Here is a 21,222-nt window from a genome sequence, read left to right on the forward strand (position 1 = left end):
TGTTGGAGAAGGTGCCATCAGGGCCGGGAATGTCTGACTCAGTGGATGCATTTTCATACATACATGTGATGGCCTGAAGGAGCCTACTTCCTGCACAGAGGCTGTAGCTGCATGCCATGGGCAGAATGCTTTATTCCATGTGGCGAATTCGGTTTTAATTGGTTTCCGAGTGCTGCAGGTGAAACCAGTGGAGGAGGATGTGAAAGAGACACAAAACTTTACATCTTACCTGTTGTCAGGGGAAACTCCTTTTCACCAAACACCTGATTGTCACCATAGGACACCTAGCCATGGAGAAACAAGACTGCCTTTTGAAACCCTTGACATGTCAGCAATCCCAGCAGTCACTGCCTTCGTCACAAAGAAAAGATGTTCCTTTTCATTCTCTGGTCTACATCTCCATTGGCTTTGCCCCCCCTTTTAATATCCCTGCCTTCAGGCGCAGCCCGCAGCATGGATACAAATCAGGACTCTTGTTGTTTTAATGATCAAGAGAGAGAGGAACTACAAAGGCCTTGTAATTCTCTCCAACATTAGGAAGAAAGATGGTTAGGAACACGTATGATCACAGGGGGCTTCATTGCTGTGGAATTAAGTTGATCTCTGACCCCAGCACTAACATCAATCCCCACCCCACCCCCCCACCCCGTGAAGATGGCACACGTACCCCTATAAATTGAGAAACGTTTGTAGAGACTTGCAAAATGGAAGATGGGCTAAGTAGATAAAAAGGCAAACAATTCGCTAGAAAGTCAGGTTTGACTTATGGCATGCGCCCTTCTTAGTGGTAATCTCCCGAAGACCGGGATGCATCTGCAAACGCATCAAGAAGATTGATGACACCCTCCCATTCTTCAGCCTCTCTTCCCAGTTGTAATCTCCCAGCCAGTCCTGTTTTTCCATGTTGGTGGCAGGGTGTGCATTTAAATGAAGGAACTTATGTTGTTTAGTTATCTGTAGTTACTGGCAGGAGGATACCAGAGCAACTGGGGAGGAACAAACTACTATTTACGCAAGGTTTTGGCAAGGCTTGACCTGCAGGAAAACTCCTGTATGTCAGTGTTTTTGGAACAAGCCAACTCAAGTCTGCTTTTGTCATAGAATGCCTGCATGACCCGGACAGTTTCCAAAGATGGAACACTTGATGTTGACATGTTCCTGACCAGGAGCACGGCAACACTGTTCGGCAGCTAATATGTCTCCTTGCCATTGTTCACATTTTGATTAGCGTGGGATCAGGCCCATCTCTAGCCCCAGATGGCATGAGGTTTTGGCTGTAGCCATGGCAGACCTGTCAAATCCAGCACTCTGGTGCAGCTCATGGTGCTGGCGAAACTTAAAAGTCATTGGCAGGTGCCGAAGAGTCAAACATTTTCAGGCCGCTGCCTGGAGCTCTAGGCCACGGCTCACTCCGATTATGGCAGAACATTTTTATAGGTTATCCACTCCCATGCATGTGATAAATTTATATTGAAGGTAAACTGTCGGTTTCTTCTTTATGTTCCATGAAGTAAATCACCAATAGATGCTGTTCATCTTACGTGCTTCTCCTTTCTTGACTATGGCTTTTACTCCCCCATCTCTCCTTTTGTCCTTTACTCCTTCACTCCTCATCTTCTCTGTGAAATTCAATGTTAGCTTGTTCTTTTTTACTGTTCCCCATTGTTCTTTAAAAACTGCAAATTTGCTTCAGGAGCGGAAATGAAGAGAAGCTCATGGCCCTGCTTACGCCATTAAACGTCAACTGCCATGCCAGCGATGGTCGTAAGGTAAGAACATTCACTGCACCATTAACGTTTGACCACTGTATGTGAATACTCAACAGAGCTGTTAATATTCTCCTTCTGACAAACTTCCAAAATTAAGTCAAAGTAGAAGCTATATTTCATTTTACATGAATTTTTTTAAAACTGATTTCAGTCGTAAACATCAGGAAAATCGGTTCACACACAATGTCTCTCAGCAGAGTTAGATATGCTAGTCTGTCAATTTCTGCCCAAGGTTATTATAGTTTTCAATTTGTTAGTTTGTTCAATTATTTTCAATTTGTTCAAGTTTTGTTATCTTTTTCCTCTCGTTTCAGTATTTTAGGTTTAGTTAATATAGTCTAAAAATAAAACCCAAGAATACTTTTTGTAAGTAGTTTTGCAGTCATGAAAATGTATTTTAGTTTAGATTGATTTTTTTTCAAGTTACATTAGTTTATATATTTCATTAACAAAATCATTTCACTAGTGACACTAACACTGCTTCCATCCTGTTGGAAATTATAGTTCCAACCAAAATATAATTGTTTCAATTCGACTGGTGAGACATTGCCTTTGTTTAAATATTTAATTAAATATGGTGTCTTCCATGACTAAGCTTCATTGTAAAAATATTTAGCATTTTTCACTTCAACTTTCGTTCATTGAGCTAATTTTGCAATTGAGAATAAGTTCAATATGTCATCATCATCATCATCATCATCATCATCATCATCATCATCATCATCATCATCATCATCATCATCATCATCATCAAATTACAAGTAAAAGTGAATGTGGGGGGTTGGGTTTAAGGCTGAAGCTAATAAGCATCACTTTTGGTTCATATTTGATAGTAGATAACTATATAAAGTAATTTTAAAGTAATTTATGTGTAGCTGCCATTTAATTAGGCTAGTGTTTGCTGTTGTTGTTGTGCATGAAATTCAGGGCTCAACATTTCATTTATCAGGGAGTTTTAGGTTCAAAGAAATACTGCTTGCATTTGGTTCCAAGATTAAAGCAAACCCTCAGGTTTTTTACAAAGATATACTGCAGCAACTAGCCTACAATTTACTCTTTGTGAATTGTAGGCTATTACATGAGCTCCAAATAGAAAATTTTATTCTATTTTTTGTCTGATATAGCTATTTTAAACAATACTTGTATGAATTTTGTCAGCAGCACATGTTAGTCTGTGTACAATGACTTCTCCATCAATATTTGTCACTGAGGACAAGATAGGAGCAGTGAAATGGTTGCAGAACTGTCCTAATCTCTCAGTGAGATCAAGGGCTTGATTTAGAGGAATTACACTCAGCCGCTTGTGCATGTAGTCCTCATGCATATTTATTGAATATTGACTGATTTCCCAAGTGTGCTACCCAAAATGTTTTTTCCTCTGCTTTTGTAAACATTTTAAGAGTCTGGCTGCAGACATGCAGCTCAAATGCACAGTGTTTGACATCATTTCTGAAAAGTGTTTAACAAAGATTGGTGCTTTTTTTACATAATGATTCTCTCATTCAATTCTTTGCTGATTTTAATTGTATTTTGAATGTGGCAACAATTTTAGATGCCGTATATAGAAGCATTCTAAAGGATGCTGTGATGATTTGCAAAGTAATTTTATTCATTAATTTTTTTAAAAAAGTGCTGCTTTTGTATGTCAGGTACTAATCCTTTAAAGCATCAATGTGTGATTTGGCTTTTTCAATGAAAAATGTTTTACACTGATGTAAAATAAATAGATACGTAACTGCTTTTTTTGTAATGCTTAACTACAGTATGGCCCCAAGCATAATTCTAAATAGACCAACTACAGTTACATACATGGTTGCTTACTGACACTTTTATCACCATATATTATTATTATTATTATTATTATTATTATTATTTTCAGTGTATAAACTTCATTTGAGATCTTTCTTTTTTTCTATTTCCCCTGTAAAAAAAAAAAAAAAATGTCCGGACAGTGCCCGACTTTTTTCCCAGACATTTTAATGCAGTGCAGCACTGCTTATTTAAAAAAACGATATCCCAGTGCTGCTCACTGATGTTTATTTTGCAAAATTTGTCACAACATGTCAGCCATTTCACACTGTGCTAAGCATCCTTGATTTTTTTTTTTAATATTGTATATAAATTCCATAGATTGAAATTCATCCCTGAACAAGGTCTCTATTAATCTTAAAACAGGTGAGAGGAGTAAAGGCTCACTGATGATGTACCTGAGATTGGCTTTTATCGACCCAAGGGCCCATATCTCGTCTGTGTTAGCAGACCTCTAACAAAGTCTGATTCTTAGTTATTTCAGAGAGTGTTTCTATGTGAGATGCCATCATTAGTAAAGGGATTATAGTATTTGGATACATCTGATCTGTACCAGCTCTTGAATGAATCTCCAGGGATTCAATCCACTCAGAGAATAGATTGGCATTGTATTTCATGTTTAATAGATTTTGTTTCATGATGTGGAAGAACTTTACAATCACCACGATAATGCTTATTCAAGCACAAAGAGCTGGTGTGCGCATTATGCCCGGGATAATCTTTAGCTCTTTTGGTCTTAATGAAAAAATGCTCTTTCTGGGTCCATCTGCTTTAGTTGGCTGTTTTGCTGTCTCGTGTATGAAGATCAGTCTAGGGTAATGTCAATAGCAGCTTCTGCCTGAGTCGCGGAGATGCTATTCTTCAGCCTTTTGTTGCTTTTTTTGCCTCTGAATGCAATGCTTTTGAGCACTTGCAGCTTTATTAGATGTAGAATAACTGCACAGGAAGAATGGAGCATGGCAGGTTGGCAAAGCCTGAATACTTTGTTTGTTTGATTTAATCAGAGAATACCTTCTTTTGTAGATCCACTGACAGTTTTCCCTCTTGTCTAGTTACCTTGTTTTATTCTTCATCTTCGCTGCTATACAGTGAAGAGAAAGACCTTGAGAGATTCTCGGAAGTGTGTTATTTAGAGCTCTGTCCGTTTAATTTCATAGCCAATTTCATCCACCTGATACTCTAGTCTCAACCATGAAAAGTGATTTGACTTACAGCGTCCGCCAGTGCTGTTTAGAGACAGAGCCTTCCTCCACAAAACACCCCCGTCCTGTAACTCTGAGCAGATTTCGGCTGGACCACAGCCAATCCCACATATGGTTGAATTATGTATTCTGCGCTCAGACTGAAAATCACTTCCTTGGTCTTCTGTCCACACTTCTCTGCGCCAAACAGTGTTTTGTGTTTATGCTCCATGTTCTGTAATAACTGGGGGTGTATTGGTTCAGATAATGTTACGGCTTGGTTTGTATTGTTGTTTTCGATCAGTAAATATTTAATGTTTCAGCTAAGCGCGTAGCGATTAGGTTCATTTGTGGCTCTTCACAACAACATATTTTAGCACAACCAATACTGTCATTACGGTAGTCTGGCTATCACCAGACCAAGCTCAATTTAAAATTGAACATTGGTCTGGGGAGTTTGCTATGTATTTCCTACTGCACAAGAGGCGTGATCAGCGAGAATTAGTCACGCAATTGGATAGTCCTTAAACCAATCAGATCAACGATCCGGGTGATTTTGCGTATTTTGCAGAGCGATGCGAAAACTCCAGACAGGTTTACCGTGTGTCTCAATCAGCTCCCTAGTACAGCAGTCAGGGAACTGATCAGGGAATCAGCCACATTCATTTTCATGATATACTGATTCACGACCTAGGGAACTAGGGAGCTGATTGAGACGCAGGTTTAGTTTGTAGTGGTTTGTAGCATTGATCCGCGGTTTGCAGAAGCAGCAATGGCATCGAGCAATTTTTGCAGGTTGTGCAAAAAAACATGAAAGTGATCGGTATTTACACCCACTCAAGCAATTTGTTTGCTAACTAAAGAAGTCATTCAGCATCGTCGAGAGATTAAAAGGCGACTCTGATACTGTTCTGGTTCAGTGTAAATGAACGCGGAATATAGCCGCCCTAAACTACGTCATTGTCATAACCAAAAAGAATTCCAGTCAGCTCAGGCGGCACGAGATTCAAGAAGCAGGGAGATGAAACATATAGAGCAAATAATAAAAAATATCAAGGGGCATTAAAGTAAAAGAGTCCTGTACTCACATTGTGAAGCAAACCACCAAAATAATAGCAGAGAATCATTGTGTGTCATTAATCGCTGTTTGTAATCTTCCTATGAAGAGACTGTCGGATCAACACTCTGCTACATTTCTCTCAGATAAGGTAAATGCTTAACACAATTGGCGTCACTGTGATTGTGCATTATTTTGGAGTGACGGTCGTGCGAAAGACGGATAGATCAGATAGTTTCAAAGCTGCTTGCCGTCGCTTCTCTATCGTCATCGTGTTATACCCGCCATTAGCGAGCAAGGTGAATAAGCCAGTCTGTGATTGGTTCCCGCAAAAGTGTAACAGCGCAGCAGAAATGAATGCACGGGTTTCCAGACTGAGTTGCCAAGCGAAATCAAATCACCAGCAGATCAGGCTGGGTTTACCCAGACTATCATTACGGTCTGCGTTCATTTTTCGATGAGGCCATTTTAGTATACTTTACATTAGTGATCGACCGATATTGATTTTTTATAACCGATACCGATACCGATTATTTGGATGTTTATGTACCCGATAACCGATATGCAGAACCGATATTTATTTACTGTTATACTTCTGTTTTTGACAATTATTACAACACAAATGAGCTGAACAAATATTTATTTTATTTATAACAATCACTCCCTCCTTGCATACAAAAAAAAAAAAAACTTTACTGAATAATATTAGCTGGAATATAACATTGTCAGGAAAGTAACAAACAAAACAGCATACATCATTGCATTTTCCAACTAGTGTTATTAATTATTATGTTTTGTCGGTCTAGATCATGAAAAAGTGCTGTAACTTATCTATGCATTTACACAAAACTATAAATTGGGCTACTCAACCGCGATCGCGTGTGGAGATACTAAATAATTTCCACAGAGCTGCATTTATTTAGATTTGTATTAACCAAATAATGGTTATGTAGTAAATCAAATGATTATATAATCTAATAAAGTTAAACAGCACTTTCCAGTTGGCATTTTATGATCTAAATTTAATCTAACGTTAAATCATGAAATGCCAACTGACAAAGTGCTGTTTGACTATAACTTAATCAACCGCGATCGCGCATGGAGATAATAAATAATTTCCACAAAGCGGTAGGCTATATTTATGTGTATTAGCGAAATAATTGTTATATAGTAAATGATAATATAATCTAGGGTGTTTAAACAAGATAATCTTGTCAAAAGTTTCATTCAGTGGCCGTGCTTAAGCCTCCTGATCATCCGTCAGTTGCTAAGCAATATGAACGAACTTTTTCTTCTAGACTAATGGTGAGCAAATACAACAGATAGAGAATTAAATTCAGCGCTTTTATTTTCAACATTCACTCATTCACGTCTGTTTTATTTAATTCATGTAAAGTTACGTCTTTATTGGGGCAGGGCATGACGAATTACACTACGTGACTCAATGAGTTTGTCTCAATTGTTTAGAAACAAGCTGCATAAATTAACAGGAATTTATGTCTCAGATCTCATTTGTGCATGTCTGTTATGTTAAATAAAGTTGATTAATTAAAGCAAATCAAGTAGAACATATACTTTACCTGTGCACTGTGTTGTTGTTGACTGATCTCCTCAGATGGAGGAAGTCTCAAAACGGCCACAAGATGGCGCCGTAAATCGGCGAATCCGATATTACAAAACCGATACCCGATTATGGAAAAATGCTTAAATATCTGGAAAAATATCGGTAAACCGATACATCGGTCGATCACTACTTTACATGCATTAAGCCATATGTTGATATAGTAAAAATATATCTAAATACTGATATATATATATAATTTTTTTTAATGTCGTCAACAAAATAATTCTGAATATTTCAGTTACTTTTGCTCAAGGTGTTTTGTACAAAAAGTGATTCAAATGCAGATAATTATTGTAAATGCTTTTAAAATTGGCCACCTCGCAATTCATATACATTTTTAGTGTTTGTATTTTCAGAGGTTGTGTCAGACATGAGAAGAATTCTGGTACTAATATATGATTTTAGGCATCTTTCACTGATATTTAGTGCCTTGTCTTCCTACTACCCAACCTAAATGTTCGCAGCGACCACAAGATTTAGTGAATGGCTTTGTCCACCTCGTTTCTAAAAACGTGGGATGTTTGTGTTGATAACACTGTCCTCAGTGCTACATTTTCATTTTTTAGAGCTTTTGTTCACAGTTCTTTCAAGCTGCACAACCAATCGAGCAAGTTGAATTTGTTTTGGGTTTTTTTGTGTGTGTTATTTTGGCTTTTACTGAGGATAGAAACATAGCCCTTGTGTTGTCTGTAAGCGAAAATGCCATATGCTGGTGAGGGAGGTCCACCTGGTCCGCTGCAGCATATTGTCTATTCTTAAGGCTGATTTATACTTTTGCGTCGAGTGTACGCAGTAGCTACGGCTTAGGCTGTGTGTAGCACGCGTAGCCTACAACGTAGCCTGACGTGCACCTCTTCAAAAATGTAACATCTCGCCAATTCTATGTGGACTGCAAGCGCTGTGATTGGTCCGCTAGAACCCCCTCCCTGAGGTTAAAAAACTGCCATGGAGCAATCGGAGAAGAGCAAGCGTTTTCCATAGGAATCCATAGAAATGAAAAACTGCTATGTTTCAGGGGACACATGCAGTCATACTGCAACAAAAGTAGTTACCTATTTGCCACTTCTCTGCCGCTTCTATTTGTTAGCGTCTCTGACAACGTACATGACAAGCTGCTGCTTCTTCGGCTTTTGCCTTGATACTCAGTATGGCCGAGGACACTGCCTGCTAGTGGTCTGCATGCACGTCGACGCGGACAATGATGCAGAAGTATAAATGAAAACAGACGCATAGCCTATGGCACAGAGCCTACGGCGTATGTCCAACGCAGAAGTATAAATCAGCCTTTACAGTATGGTGCTGTACCACAGTTGTCTTTGTCATTCATAATGCTTTAATATTTTGACAGGAGCATGAGAATATTGTAGATTTCCTTCCCGCTGAGCTTTAATCAGCCAAGATATCTCCATTCAACAATGTATCTTTCACTGTACTCGAATACGAGCAACTTTATGTTGACGGCAGTAGCCTGACTCACTTTCACCCGCTCTCCATTACAAGTAAACCACTTTTCATTTCATAATTATATGTTTGCCTCAGTGGTCATCACGCTCTCATCCCTGGATCCTGTAGCAGATGGCCTTGGGCCCTCAATTTATTGCTTGCTGTTTTCCACACACTTTACCTCTCTGGGGATTTTAGATTATACAGGACACATCATTCATAAAGTAATATTGATTTAGTTATTGTTTTTCCCATCCCATATTCCCTAGTAGAAAGCACACACATCTTGTATTGTATGGAATAAGGTTGCCACGAGAGCAATATTTCATTAGTCATTACAAATACAAGTGATTTTCTCATGATACCAATTTCGAGACCACAGCAATGTTCAGTAGTGATTGTTATAAAAAAAATGCACTGCTTTATTAAAGGGTTAGGGTTATTAAAGGGTTAGTTCACCCAAAAATGAAAATAATGCCATTTATTACTCACCCTCATGTCGTTCTACACCCGTAAGACCTTCGTTCATCTTCGGAACACAAATTAAGATATTGTTGATTAAATCTGATGGCTCAGTGAGGCCTGCATTCACAGCAATGGTACTTCCTCTCTCAAGATCCATAAAGGTACTAAAAACATATTTAAAACAGTTCATGTGAGTTCAGTGGTTCTACCTTAATATTATAAAGCGACTAGAATACTTTTTGTGCACCAAAACCCCCCAAAATAACGACTTTTCAACAATATGGTGATGGGCCGATTTCAAAACACTGCTTCGGAGCTTTATGAATCGAATCATTGATTCGGAGCGCCGAAGTCGTTGTTGGTGTTTTTCTTAGCCCAGTTCATTCAATAGGGGCCAAGCAGAGAAGCTACCAAACACCTCCACGTTTTCCCTATTTAAATACAGTTACTCGAGTAGTGTAACTCGACTTAGGACGGTGACACAAAACAAAACGTTGTGCTTTTCTAAGCGTGTAAAATGAATAACTATATTGTATGGCGGAATACCATAGCAAGTGCTCGGGTGCACTTTGACTTGGCGCAGTAATATAACCAACGTGACTTTTACAGGAGAGGGAGCGGGGGCCGGTGAGAGGACTTTTCACGAGTGAAGATATTACTGCGCCAAGTCAAAGTGCTCCCGAGCACTTGCTATGGTATTCCGCCATACAATATAGTTATCCATTTTACACGCTTAGAAAAGAAACGTTTTGTTTTGTGTCACCGTCCTAGGTCGAGTTACACTACTCGAGTAACTGTATTTAAATAGGGAAAACGTGGAGGTGTTTGGTAGCTTCTCTGCTTGGCACCTATTGAATGAACTGGGCTAAGCTAAGTGCTAATAAAGTTTCGCCGCAAGACAGAGCGATTTAGAGTGTGACCCATGTCTTTTTTGCATTTCACATAGTTCAAATCTTAACAGGCAAATCTGAAACTGAATTGTAATGGGCTGTGCTTGGTTATTCTACCACATCTATTAAGTATAACAGCATGAACCTAGAGGCTTCTACCATTTCCAACATCTATCCTAATGAGAGGTGATGATGGGAGAGCATGCTAGCCTCTCCACTGGTTCAATCTCATTTCAGCCTTAGTCACACAGACTGACATCTCTCTCAGCATCCTGCAAATTACCTCACATTCATCTTTCTCATGTACTGCTGTTGTTAGTGTTTTGATGTTGACCAATTTTAGAAGCATCAAAGTTGTAGCAACAGTGATATATTGAAAGCTTGTCTCTGGTCCCATGCTGTGAAAATTAGGGCTTCCTTTTTTCTTATTTGATAGTCTGTCTCATGTGCTGTGATTTATTTTGGGCTGCTAAATATATGCAGTGTCATGTGCTTGCTGTGCTACGCTGAATCAAGATCATTGCAAAATCAATGATTTTTGCAAATGTGATAGCCAGCCTCATGTCATTGAGATTTAGTTGCAATCTGACTAGTCAGCTGTCCAGAGGGGATGTTAGTCCATACACTGAAGAAAAAAAAAAAGACCCTAATTGATGAGAAATGTATTGTACATTTCATAATTGCAAATAAATGGCAAGGACCAAAATTAATTAAATTTGAAATTTTGAATTAGAAAACTGAAATAGCATTTTCTTTTAAAATGTATTCCAATAAAAGTTGAAAAATATATATATTTTTTTACAGTGTAGTTATTCTGTTAGAAACAACTGAAAAGATTTGTCATCCTCAACCTTGCTGTTTCATTTTTTTAATCTTTGTTGGTTTGTTGAGTGTAATATAAACAGCTTATTTTTAAAGTTGTCTTTATTTTTCTGAATATTTTTACTACTCAGCTCTGCTTACTAAGTGCAGATTTCTTCAGAGTATTCTATTTTCAGTTCTTCCACAATGTCTTCTTGTTGCAGAGGAGGTTAAGGTCTTGACAGTTATGTTCTTCAATTTATTGCAGATTAAAGAGGTCTCACAAAACCGCGATCGTTAAGATTTACCGCCACAATCCACTCTCAAGTGTCTCTTTTACTCATTTATAATTTATTATTTAAATTAGAGATTTCAACATCTTATTAATCTTATTTATAATCTTATTAATTATTTTTTTTAAATTATTTTGGTGTAATTGCATTAATCCACAGCAGTGCATCAGTGGCTGGCTTGCTTGCATTAGACATATTTTATTTGTAAATACGGCAGCCCATTTAAAGGGACATTTCACTCAAAAATGAAAATTGTCATCATCTACTAACCTAAAGTTATGCAAAACCCTTATTATGTTTTTTTTATATCATCGCTGTTTGGTGGAAACTTTGTATATCCATAAATGCTACTTTTCAGGAAATGGGGAGGAAAAAAAATAAAAATAAAATAATATATATATAATAAAACATTTTTATTAAAACAATTAAACACTGTGTTGTCAGAGTTTATATTGTGGCTTTATATATGGTCAGACATCTGCATATGTCATAATATTATTAATATTTTACCAAAATCACGCTCAAAGCTAGTTACAAGGTTTTTGAAAACGCTTTTTTTTATTCAAAGAACCAATTCTTTATTCACCCTTGCATTGCAAGCAAGTGGATAAACTGGTTGTGTTTCTAAACTGGGTGTGGCACTTCATTCACAGTAGAGGCAGGGTCGAGTTATGAGGTATTACTGAATGTCTGTAGGGTCCAGTGAAGATACGAGGTTCAGACACAATCTCTTTTTAGTAAATTTTATTGGTTAAATATTTACAAAACCCACAGACAGATGAAAAGCGTGAACAATAGTAATGATTTTTCAAAAAATATAAAAATGACTGAAGTAGGCAAAGTCCAATCTGCTTTTTTCCCCTATACATATGAAAATGGAAGGTAATTTCTAAAAATAAAACACCATAAATGAACCATAATAATACATCCTTTTCTTTACCGCAGTAAGAGAAAATTATATACTGTTGGTTTTTAATGACAAAGACGAGTAAATGACAGTTTGGGTGAAAAAACCCTTTATGTTTTTCTTTGTGGCACATGGCAGCTCTCTTGATAAGTCCTCTGCACTACAAGTACTTGCCCTAATATCTGCCTGTTTGTAAAAAGTAGATTGCTACACATTTTAAACTAATTTTGGTATTTCCTTTTGGTATTTGTAGTACTTGGATATCTACATGTAACACAGCATTTTATTCTCTTCTGTCGTATTTTCTGGCTGGCCGTGTTGTCTCAGCATTTCATGGCAGCTGTGACCCTGGAGGAGCTCCTGCTCAGCGAAGCGTTTGCGTGTTAAATGTACCCCCTTGAACTGCTTTGTATTCAGGTTGGGCCTCTGCCTGCCTCTCTCTTGCCTGCATGTGAGGAGCCAGCACATGGTTGGCACTCTTATATTGCAATTTACCACAACCTGTGAGGATTAGATGCCCTGCAGAGCCATGATGATTTGAGGAAAGAAAGTGGCTGTCTCGCAAATCAAAGTCTTGAGTATGGAAACGGTGACCACCAGTCTTACTAGAAACTAGTATTTAGTAAAATTCAATTAAAACATTGACATCCTAAAGACCCATTGTGCTTTAAGCCCTGTATGCTGAAGGAAAGAGACTGTGATTGAATATTCGTTTTATTTAAATGATGTTTAACGAGAAAGACATTATTTTTTTTTTTAATCAAGTTTTTGTCACCATTTCTGAACAAGCCTACAATTAAGCAATATATGCAATAAGCTTACGTTATGTCAGTGTTTCTCAAACTTTTTCTGCCATTCCCCTCTTTGGAGGTAGCTGAGGGTTCCGAGCCCCACCTGTCCCCAGTCGCACCCAACAAAATGTTAATAAACTTGGCTTTAAGTTTAACTGTTAAAATGTATTAATTTATTTTATTAACATTACATTTTAAAACATTACATCAAATAACAGCATTAAAAACTTTCAAATAGAGAAAATAAATCCATGTAAGTAAGTAGCTCTGTGCCAGCCAAATCGTGCGAAAGCACAGTTTGAATCTGGCAGTTAAGTGACGTCACTGAACGTTCTAAATCCCATATTTGGGACTGTACTCTCAGGGGTACAGAAATAAAAATCCCATATGTGGGACTCAAAAGGTTAACAGAGGTGAGCACAAAAATGACCAAATTTCCTCTCGTTTGTCACGCCCCACCTGTCATGTCTCTATTCCCCACACTTTGAGAAACGCTGCGCAACAGTCTTATGCCACCATTAGATGTTGTTTTAGCAATGGTAAAATGACCATATATAATTATTTCTCAGTCCCTTTATCAGAATATAACCAGAATATACAGGAAATGTGTATTCAGTATATATATATATAAAAAAAACTGCTTCTATAGGCTGAAGTGGCAAGTATTTAGTGACCTCCCCTTACACTGGAGCAATAGCAGGAACCTGGCTCTCTTAAACCTAAATGGAATGGAAAAGCACTGAAGGACAAGAAAGCTTTCAAAATATAAGAAAGGTCCTACTAAATACTTATTTTTGCTTGAAGCCATTTTGTTCAGAATTTTTTTTACATTTTGTGTACATATTCCCTGTATTGTATCATAATAAAGACCAAAAAATAAATATTGATGGTCATTAAAACATTGCTAAAACAACAAAGCCTAAGACTTTTGCACATTACTGTATTGAGGTTTTCTTTTAGCAGAAAACAAATAATGTGTAAACAAAAAATATAAAGAACAATAGCATTTAAGCTCAAGCAGAGCGAACGGGGAAAACCACTAATAAAGCAGACTGTACCAATTATGATACAGAACGTACATATACACTCGAGAGTTGGCATATGGTTATCGTGTTTATATTGTTTCACATGTTCATGTTGAGAAAAACAAATAATATCCACATGCTCGGGTGAAAGTTGGCTCCACAGTCTGATAGGTAACAATAGGTAAGGCCAGCTGCAGAGAAAACCTCTCTGCTGAAACAGACGTTGCAGGGACCGAAAGACAACAAAGACAAGTTTCTTACAGCACTTTGTGTTTTCTGTTCTTAAAGGGTTAGTTAACCCACAAATGAAAATTCTGCCGTTCCACACCCATAAGACCTTCATTAATCTTTGGAACACAAATTAAGATATTTTTGTTGAAATCCGATGGCTCAGTGAGGCCTGCATATCCAGCAATGACATTTCCTCTCTTAAGATCCATAAAGGTACTAAAAATATATTTAAATCAGTTCATTTGAGTATACTGGTTTAATATTAATATTAAAAAGTGACAAGAATATTTTTGGTTCGCCAAAAAAAACGAAATAACGACTTATATAGTGATGGCTGATTTCAAAACAGTAATTTGTGTTCCGAAGATGAAAGAAGGTCTTACGGATGTGGAACGGCATGAGGGTGAGTAATAAATGACATTTTCCTTTTTTCGGTGAACTAACCCTTTCAACCTGCCTCCCTCTACGAAACTTAAAGTGTTAGTTCACCCAAAAATGTCCTTAATTACTCACCCTCATGTTTCTCCACACCCGTAAGACCTTTGTTCATCTTTGGAACACAAATTAAGATATTTTTGATTAAATTTGTGAGCTATCTGGCCTCCGATAGACACAACGACCACTTTCAATGCCCAGATAGGTAATAAAGACTTCATTAAAATAGTCCATGTGACTTTAGTGGTTCAACCTTAATCTTATGAAACAACGAGAACACTTTTTGTGCGCAAAAAAAACCAAAAACAACTTTATTCAACATTTTCTTCTTTTCCATGTCATTCAAGCAACATCATTTTGATCTAAGTAATTCCAAAGTTTGCGAGGCAGACAGCGGCATTCTGTGATCAAATACAATTAACTTGTTAACGTGCTCCACAGAGCCACCCAGCGAATTTAGCTATAACTGTGAATTTTAGTTTGCATGTTTGGGATTTATTGATTCACTGAATTTATGGCCAGCAAAGCAACATGTAGTAAAATTATTTTATTTTTCGAATAATAGTTACAGATCGAATATCCGACTGTCCGTGCACATCCCTAGATTAAATACTTTGCCTATTGTAACCAGGAGAAAGTGTGAGCCCTACTGATTTGTCCATCACACTTTGAGGCTCTCATCATTAGTCCTGAACCTCTCATCACTGCAAGCATCTCTCACACAGCGTGGCAGGGCCCAGAACAGCTCCCGGTCAAGATCAGACACCACGCTTTAGGGGCACTGATGGAGAGGTCCGATCCCCATGGAGCAGCTGCTCTCTTCAATCAAAGATGTCTTTTGCATCCATTAGAAGTCACACCAGTAACATAGCCAGTGTGGGTTTCTCCCAGAGGCGGCTGGTGGTGGGTCAGGCATTGATGCACATCTCACCCCCCTTCAGAGATGCGTATAATCTCGTTATCACCTCCAGAAGTTAGACCATCCAGGGTGACTTGAGGGTGCAGAGATGGTTGGTGTCTTGTGGCTTCTTTAAAGGGCTCATTTACTGGGCTGTGAAGGGGGTTAAGTCACTTAAGGCAACAGTGGTTTGGCCCAAGGAGACGGAGAGGGAGTGTCAATGTGTGAAAGGAAGGAGTTCTTCACCATAGTTGTAGCTGTCTGAACGATGGAAAAAGCAGAGTCATTAGTCTCCTGTCTGGAGAAGAGGCTGTCATTGAAGACAGAGACACTGCTCATCATGATACGTTTAAGGGCACACTAAAAGCTGAGTTCCATCTTTGCTGAAAAAGCCCTCTTTGCAGTGGCACTTATTCATGACAAGGGCACTATGAGTGGACAGGCTTTTCGTCATATTGTAAGAGAACATTCACACATTTAGCAGAATGACTGCTCAAATAAAATTGAAAAATCAAGACCCTGTGGCAAATTTTGAAGTGATTTTTTTTTCTCTCTAATTTGTTCAAATTGATTAAAGCTAGATTTTAAGAGGTTCACTTTTGTTGAATTTTACACATACTATGTTATGGCATTTTCACACTTAATACATTTGCTCAAGTCGATCAAAATTTGATTGTCTCTCTTTGTCATTTGTTTTCAGTTTGTTGTTGTTCAACAGTATGTTTTTGCCATCAATGTGAGTACATCTAGAAGTGTGTAATGCTGCAAAATATAGTCACAAACGTTTGATAATCTGCAAAGTATTTTGTAGTTCTTCTTAGAATCCAGCTTTGTACTGCTTTTTAAAAAAAAGAGGTATCTGGAATTAAGTGTGAATCACTTCAGTTTGTGGTTAATGTGAACCCAAACGAGAAGTGAATTGCTGACTATTACAGAATGTGGTACAGCAATATACAGCTTCCTGGGGTACTCAAATATATAATATAATACAATATACCTTGGGTCATTTTTAAAGGGAAATGAAAACAAAAGAAGATATTTTAAAGAACTGTTTTTATCCATACAATCAAAGTCAGTGGGGTCCATAATCATCAAGACCCTCTTGACATTTGTTGTATGGACAACCATGACGAGACTTTAATTTTTGGATAAATTACCCTTTTAGCAAATCTATCAAGTGAGAAAGCGACATAGACTCTGAACTAATAGTAGGTGGGAGTTTGTTGTATTGTTCACACTTGACACATTTAAGCCTGCAGTTAAAAGTTCTTGTCTTGATTTGCGTTCACAATAATAACAAATCAAAGTGGTTAAAACTCCACACTCCCTGTCTGAGCTAAATGGTCAGTTGAGTTTGGTTCCACAGAATCCACACCAAATCTTTAGTATCTATGCGATGTCAGTTGGAAAAATAGTCTTGATTAGCTCCATTACCTGCTTGCGTTCTTTAATTTACTTGTGTTCTCTTTTGACCTCTGAGATATCAGTGTAAAATCAAAGCAAAAGCAAAGAATGAATGACTTGCCCTCACTCTTTTTCTTGAAGTGGAAAATAATTTATCAGTGCCATGCTAGCTTTAGAGGATGACTCCGAGCATGGATTGAAAGCCATGCTTTGTGTGTGTGTGTGTCTGAGGGAATAGAAAGCGTGCTCCAGAGTGTGTGATTTGCCACGGTCCAGGTTTGAAAATGATGGAGCTCTCTGAAGTGCAGGACGTTATTAACACAGCACACTGGAGCACATTATCAAGATGCCTTCTACAGGGGCTCAGGGAAAAACAATCACTTACCGTACGCCTACCGCAGATCCCATCAATCATGTCACAGTTGTTCCATTGTGAACAATTGACTTTTTCATTTTCTTTCCACCTTTTTACTCTTTCTCGCTGCTGCCTTTTTCTTAGATTGGGTTTGAGCTGGGTTCTGTTGTATGTTAAATATACACTAGTCAGTTCCACTTAACCTGTCTGAACCTTTAACCACAAAACTAAACCTGATCAGTAAGCTTGTTTCCTTCCTTACTTATGCTGCTGTTGTTATTTATTTATTTATTTATTTTTTTAAATCTGATCTTCTTTCCTCAAATACCCATATAATTCCATTTTTCATTTAGACGGATTGCTAACTGGCATTTAAAAGATTTTTCATTTTCAGTTGAACTCTTTCAAGGTACCCTCGAATGAAAAATTGAATTTATTTTATAGTTAAATAACAAGCGTTCAGTACATGGAAATGACATACAGTGAGTCTCAAACTCCATTGTTTCCTCCTCCTTATATAAATCTCATTTGTTTAAAAGACCTTCGAAGAACAGGCGAATCTCAACGTAACACCGACTGTTACGTAACATGATAACATGATATTTTTAGTGATATTTGTAAACTGTCTTTCTAAATGTTTTGTTAGCATGTTGCTAATGTACTGTTTAATGTGGTTAAAGTTACCATCATTTCTTACTGTATTCACGGAGACAAGAGCCGTCGCTATTTTCATTTTTAAACATTTAATAATAAACATAATAAAGCACTATCAAACTCATTCAAAATCAGAAGTAAACAATATAACAGTATACAATACATTGTAAAAAAACATTTGAGAGTTATATTAGCTGTGTAAACTTTGTTAAGCACTGTTTAAGGCAAGCGTGATCTCCGTGGGCGGAGAGCACGAGATTTAAAGGGGCCTTCAGGAGACAACTTAGACTTATATTACATCTTTTAAAAACATGTTGTAGGGCACCTTTCATGCTTTACTCACTCTCATGTCTTTCCAAACCTGACTGACTGAAATCTCAAATTTAAAAAATTAAGTCAATGGGGTCCAGTGTGGTTTTTGACCCCCTTCATTGTGTGGACAAAAAAATAATTTTCTTCATGTTCCACAGAAGAACGTCTGTCTTAAAGGTTTGGAAAGAATGTTTTATTCATTAACAAGCCAGCCATATTTCATAATGAAATATCTTTTAGCTTTTGATGTCTTTTAGCTAAACATCACAATGTCACTTTAGCTTAAAGATTATGTGTACTGGAGGAGAATGATGTGGTAAAAGGCTTGGGAAGGAATTAGCACAGGCAGATTTGCTTTGCACCAATCTCAGCGCTCTGGATCCAGCGTTCCTCAAGACAGCTCTCTTGCTTTGTTGTTGTTTGTGATTTTGCAAGAAAGTCATACTTTTGCAAACCAATGCCAGAGGTAGGAGATTCACAGCACAATGAATAACAAATGGTTTTATGTGCAATGAAACGCTGATAGATATCAAAGAGCCTTACAGTACAATGCAATTACATACACTACACATTATTTTTTACATAGTTTTTTTTATGCAATTTTGCAATATAATGCATTCTTGTCTGTGCCAGTAAAGGTATTTACATGCAGAGTGAAATTGTGGCAGAAAATGGTTTGCCAAATTGGTTTCCCAGTTTGACCATTATCCAGTAAAAGAAAACCAACCTTACATGACGTCAGATTAAGTATAATCTGTGAAAGTACACTACTATTAAAAATTGAGGTCAGTATGAATTATTTTTTTTATTTATTATTGTTTTGTAATAAAGTGTCTTGTGCTCACCGAGGCTCCATTTATTGAAAAAAGTTTTTCACATTTAAATCATTCTTTTATGCTGATTTGGTGTTCAATACACATTTCTTATGATTACCAATGTTATAAAAAAAAAATTCAGAAACTTTCAGGATTCTTTGAATAGACCCTAAATTACTAACCCCAAATCTTTAAACATTAGTGTACATATGCCCACAAAAAAAATGTTTACGCTATTTTATAGTGTATGTACAGATGTCTCGAAGTGTTGTCTTTACTTTGCTCGCTGTCAACTGAAGTGCTGTTTTGTTTTATCCCCCCTTTAGACTGTGAAACGAACAAGGCAGAATGTGCTTTGCCGTCTGTAAAGTATCATGTTGAGGCAGCCTCGCTATGCAGGCTGAGATAAAACAAGCAATGTGCAATCTGTGCAGTGGTTGCTAGTGAGAATATTGCTAGTGAGAATAACTTTTTTGTTTCATTTCCATATTTCTGAGGATTAACAAATATTTTGTTTATCCGAGCGTCTGTTCCTGGCCCTCATTGCACAATGATGCGCCCCCAGAAACGTAGGTGGATGGAAGAAACAGAGCAGCTGCATGTGTGGAGCACTTGTAGTGTTTCCCGTCTGCCTTTATCTCTTTACTCTCTCTCCTTCTCTCTCACACACACAGACTTTATTGCAGTTAATTATCACACATGACTATTTGTCTCTGCTTTCCAGCAATAGACTCCTGGGAAAACTAGAGCCCTTGATGGCACATGATTTGAAATAGCATCCCATTGGTCGTTAAAGCCTTCAGTGCTCTGCTGGGACCATCTTTAATGGGGGGGGGTTGTGATTAGGACGGCGGAACCAAGAGTCGCCCCCTTTGGGCCCTGAGCTCCTTTATTAAAGAACCCAGTATGCAGTAAGAAGCCCCAATAGGAGTCGGCAAGCTGTATTTTTCCCATTTTGTAAACCTGCGAGAAAGGGTAATGTCTTATTGATCCTGTCAGCGTGTAGCTGGCATTAGTGTGCTCGGTAGCCCCTTCCTGCTGTTTGCTTCCAGCTAGTAAGACGCCTCTCTGGTGTTTACTTTCTTGCACAGGGACGAAAGAGACCCTCTACTTCTGGTCTACACTCTCATCAGTAAATCAGCACAAACAAAGTTGTGCTAAAGGGTTGCTTAGCCAAGCAACACATTGTTTTTTAAGGTTCCATCCGTGCAGATTTCATGCTAGTTATAGCATGTACCGCAGTCATGGCAACAGCTGTGGAGAAGCACTCGCCGTTGGCATGGATACAGGTCACCAGTTCTCCATGGCAAGACAAGGGAAGACTTGGACAAAGGAATATTTCTACTCTGAGGAAAAACATTAGTGGAGTTGTTTTCTTTTCTAGGCACTAAAATTAGGTAAAATTAATACTCCTAATATTTAACGGATGCCTGTGTGACCGATTGAACGATTTTATCAACAGTGTTTTGTTTTAATATCTTCAGCATCATTACTTCAGTCTTCAGCGTCACATGATCCTTCAGAAATCATTCTAATATTCTAATTGGTGCTCAAGAAACATTTCTTATATTTCTTATCAATGTTAAAAAGTGAAAACAGAAATTGAAAACGTTATGTACATTTTCATGGAAACCATGATATGTTTTTTAGTACTTTTTTTATGAAAAGAAAGTTCAAAAGAATAGCATGTATTTAATAAATTCTCTCAACCTTCTATTGTCTCCCTGTTTTTGAAATACATTTTTTGTTGTATATGAGTAGAGACATGTATCATTAGGCATTCAAAACTTCAGCATTCAAAAGAAATGGGATTTCAGGTGCCTGCTCTAGTTATAGTTTAGATTAGTGCTCAGAATTTCTCATGTTGATGATGACAGGACCAGCAGCACAGATTTCATCTTTGAGAAGTATAAAACCATTTCACAATCTCTTTAATCCTTTCCAGAGATTTTCATTTTGTTTGCTGGTATTTTCTAATAAGCTCTTTATCACAAATGCTTGCCCTACCTTAAATTGAAGTGTGAGTTTGTGTAAAGAAATATATTACTTATAGCTCTGTCTGC

At 37.6% G+C, this 21,222-nt stretch overlaps 1 protein-coding gene across 1 annotated transcript in view; it reads left to right on the top strand.

Moving 5' to 3' along the window:
• The window catches only part of tnksa (tankyrase, TRF1-interacting ankyrin-related ADP-ribose polymerase a), a 110,427-nt gene that overhangs the window by 41,136 nt on the left and 48,069 nt on the right, over positions 1-21,222 (top strand). Inside the window, exon 5 of the mRNA XM_067375702.1 lies at positions 1,694-1,769. Within this exon, the coding sequence (XP_067231803.1) occupies positions 1,694-1,769 (76 nt within the window). The remainder of the gene's footprint in view (positions 1-1,693; positions 1,770-21,222) is intronic.

Source organism: Chanodichthys erythropterus, chromosome 22 (genome assembly GCF_024489055.1).
Source record: "Chanodichthys erythropterus isolate Z2021 chromosome 22, ASM2448905v1, whole genome shotgun sequence".
NCBI lineage: Eukaryota > Metazoa > Chordata > Actinopteri > Cypriniformes > Xenocyprididae > Chanodichthys > Chanodichthys erythropterus.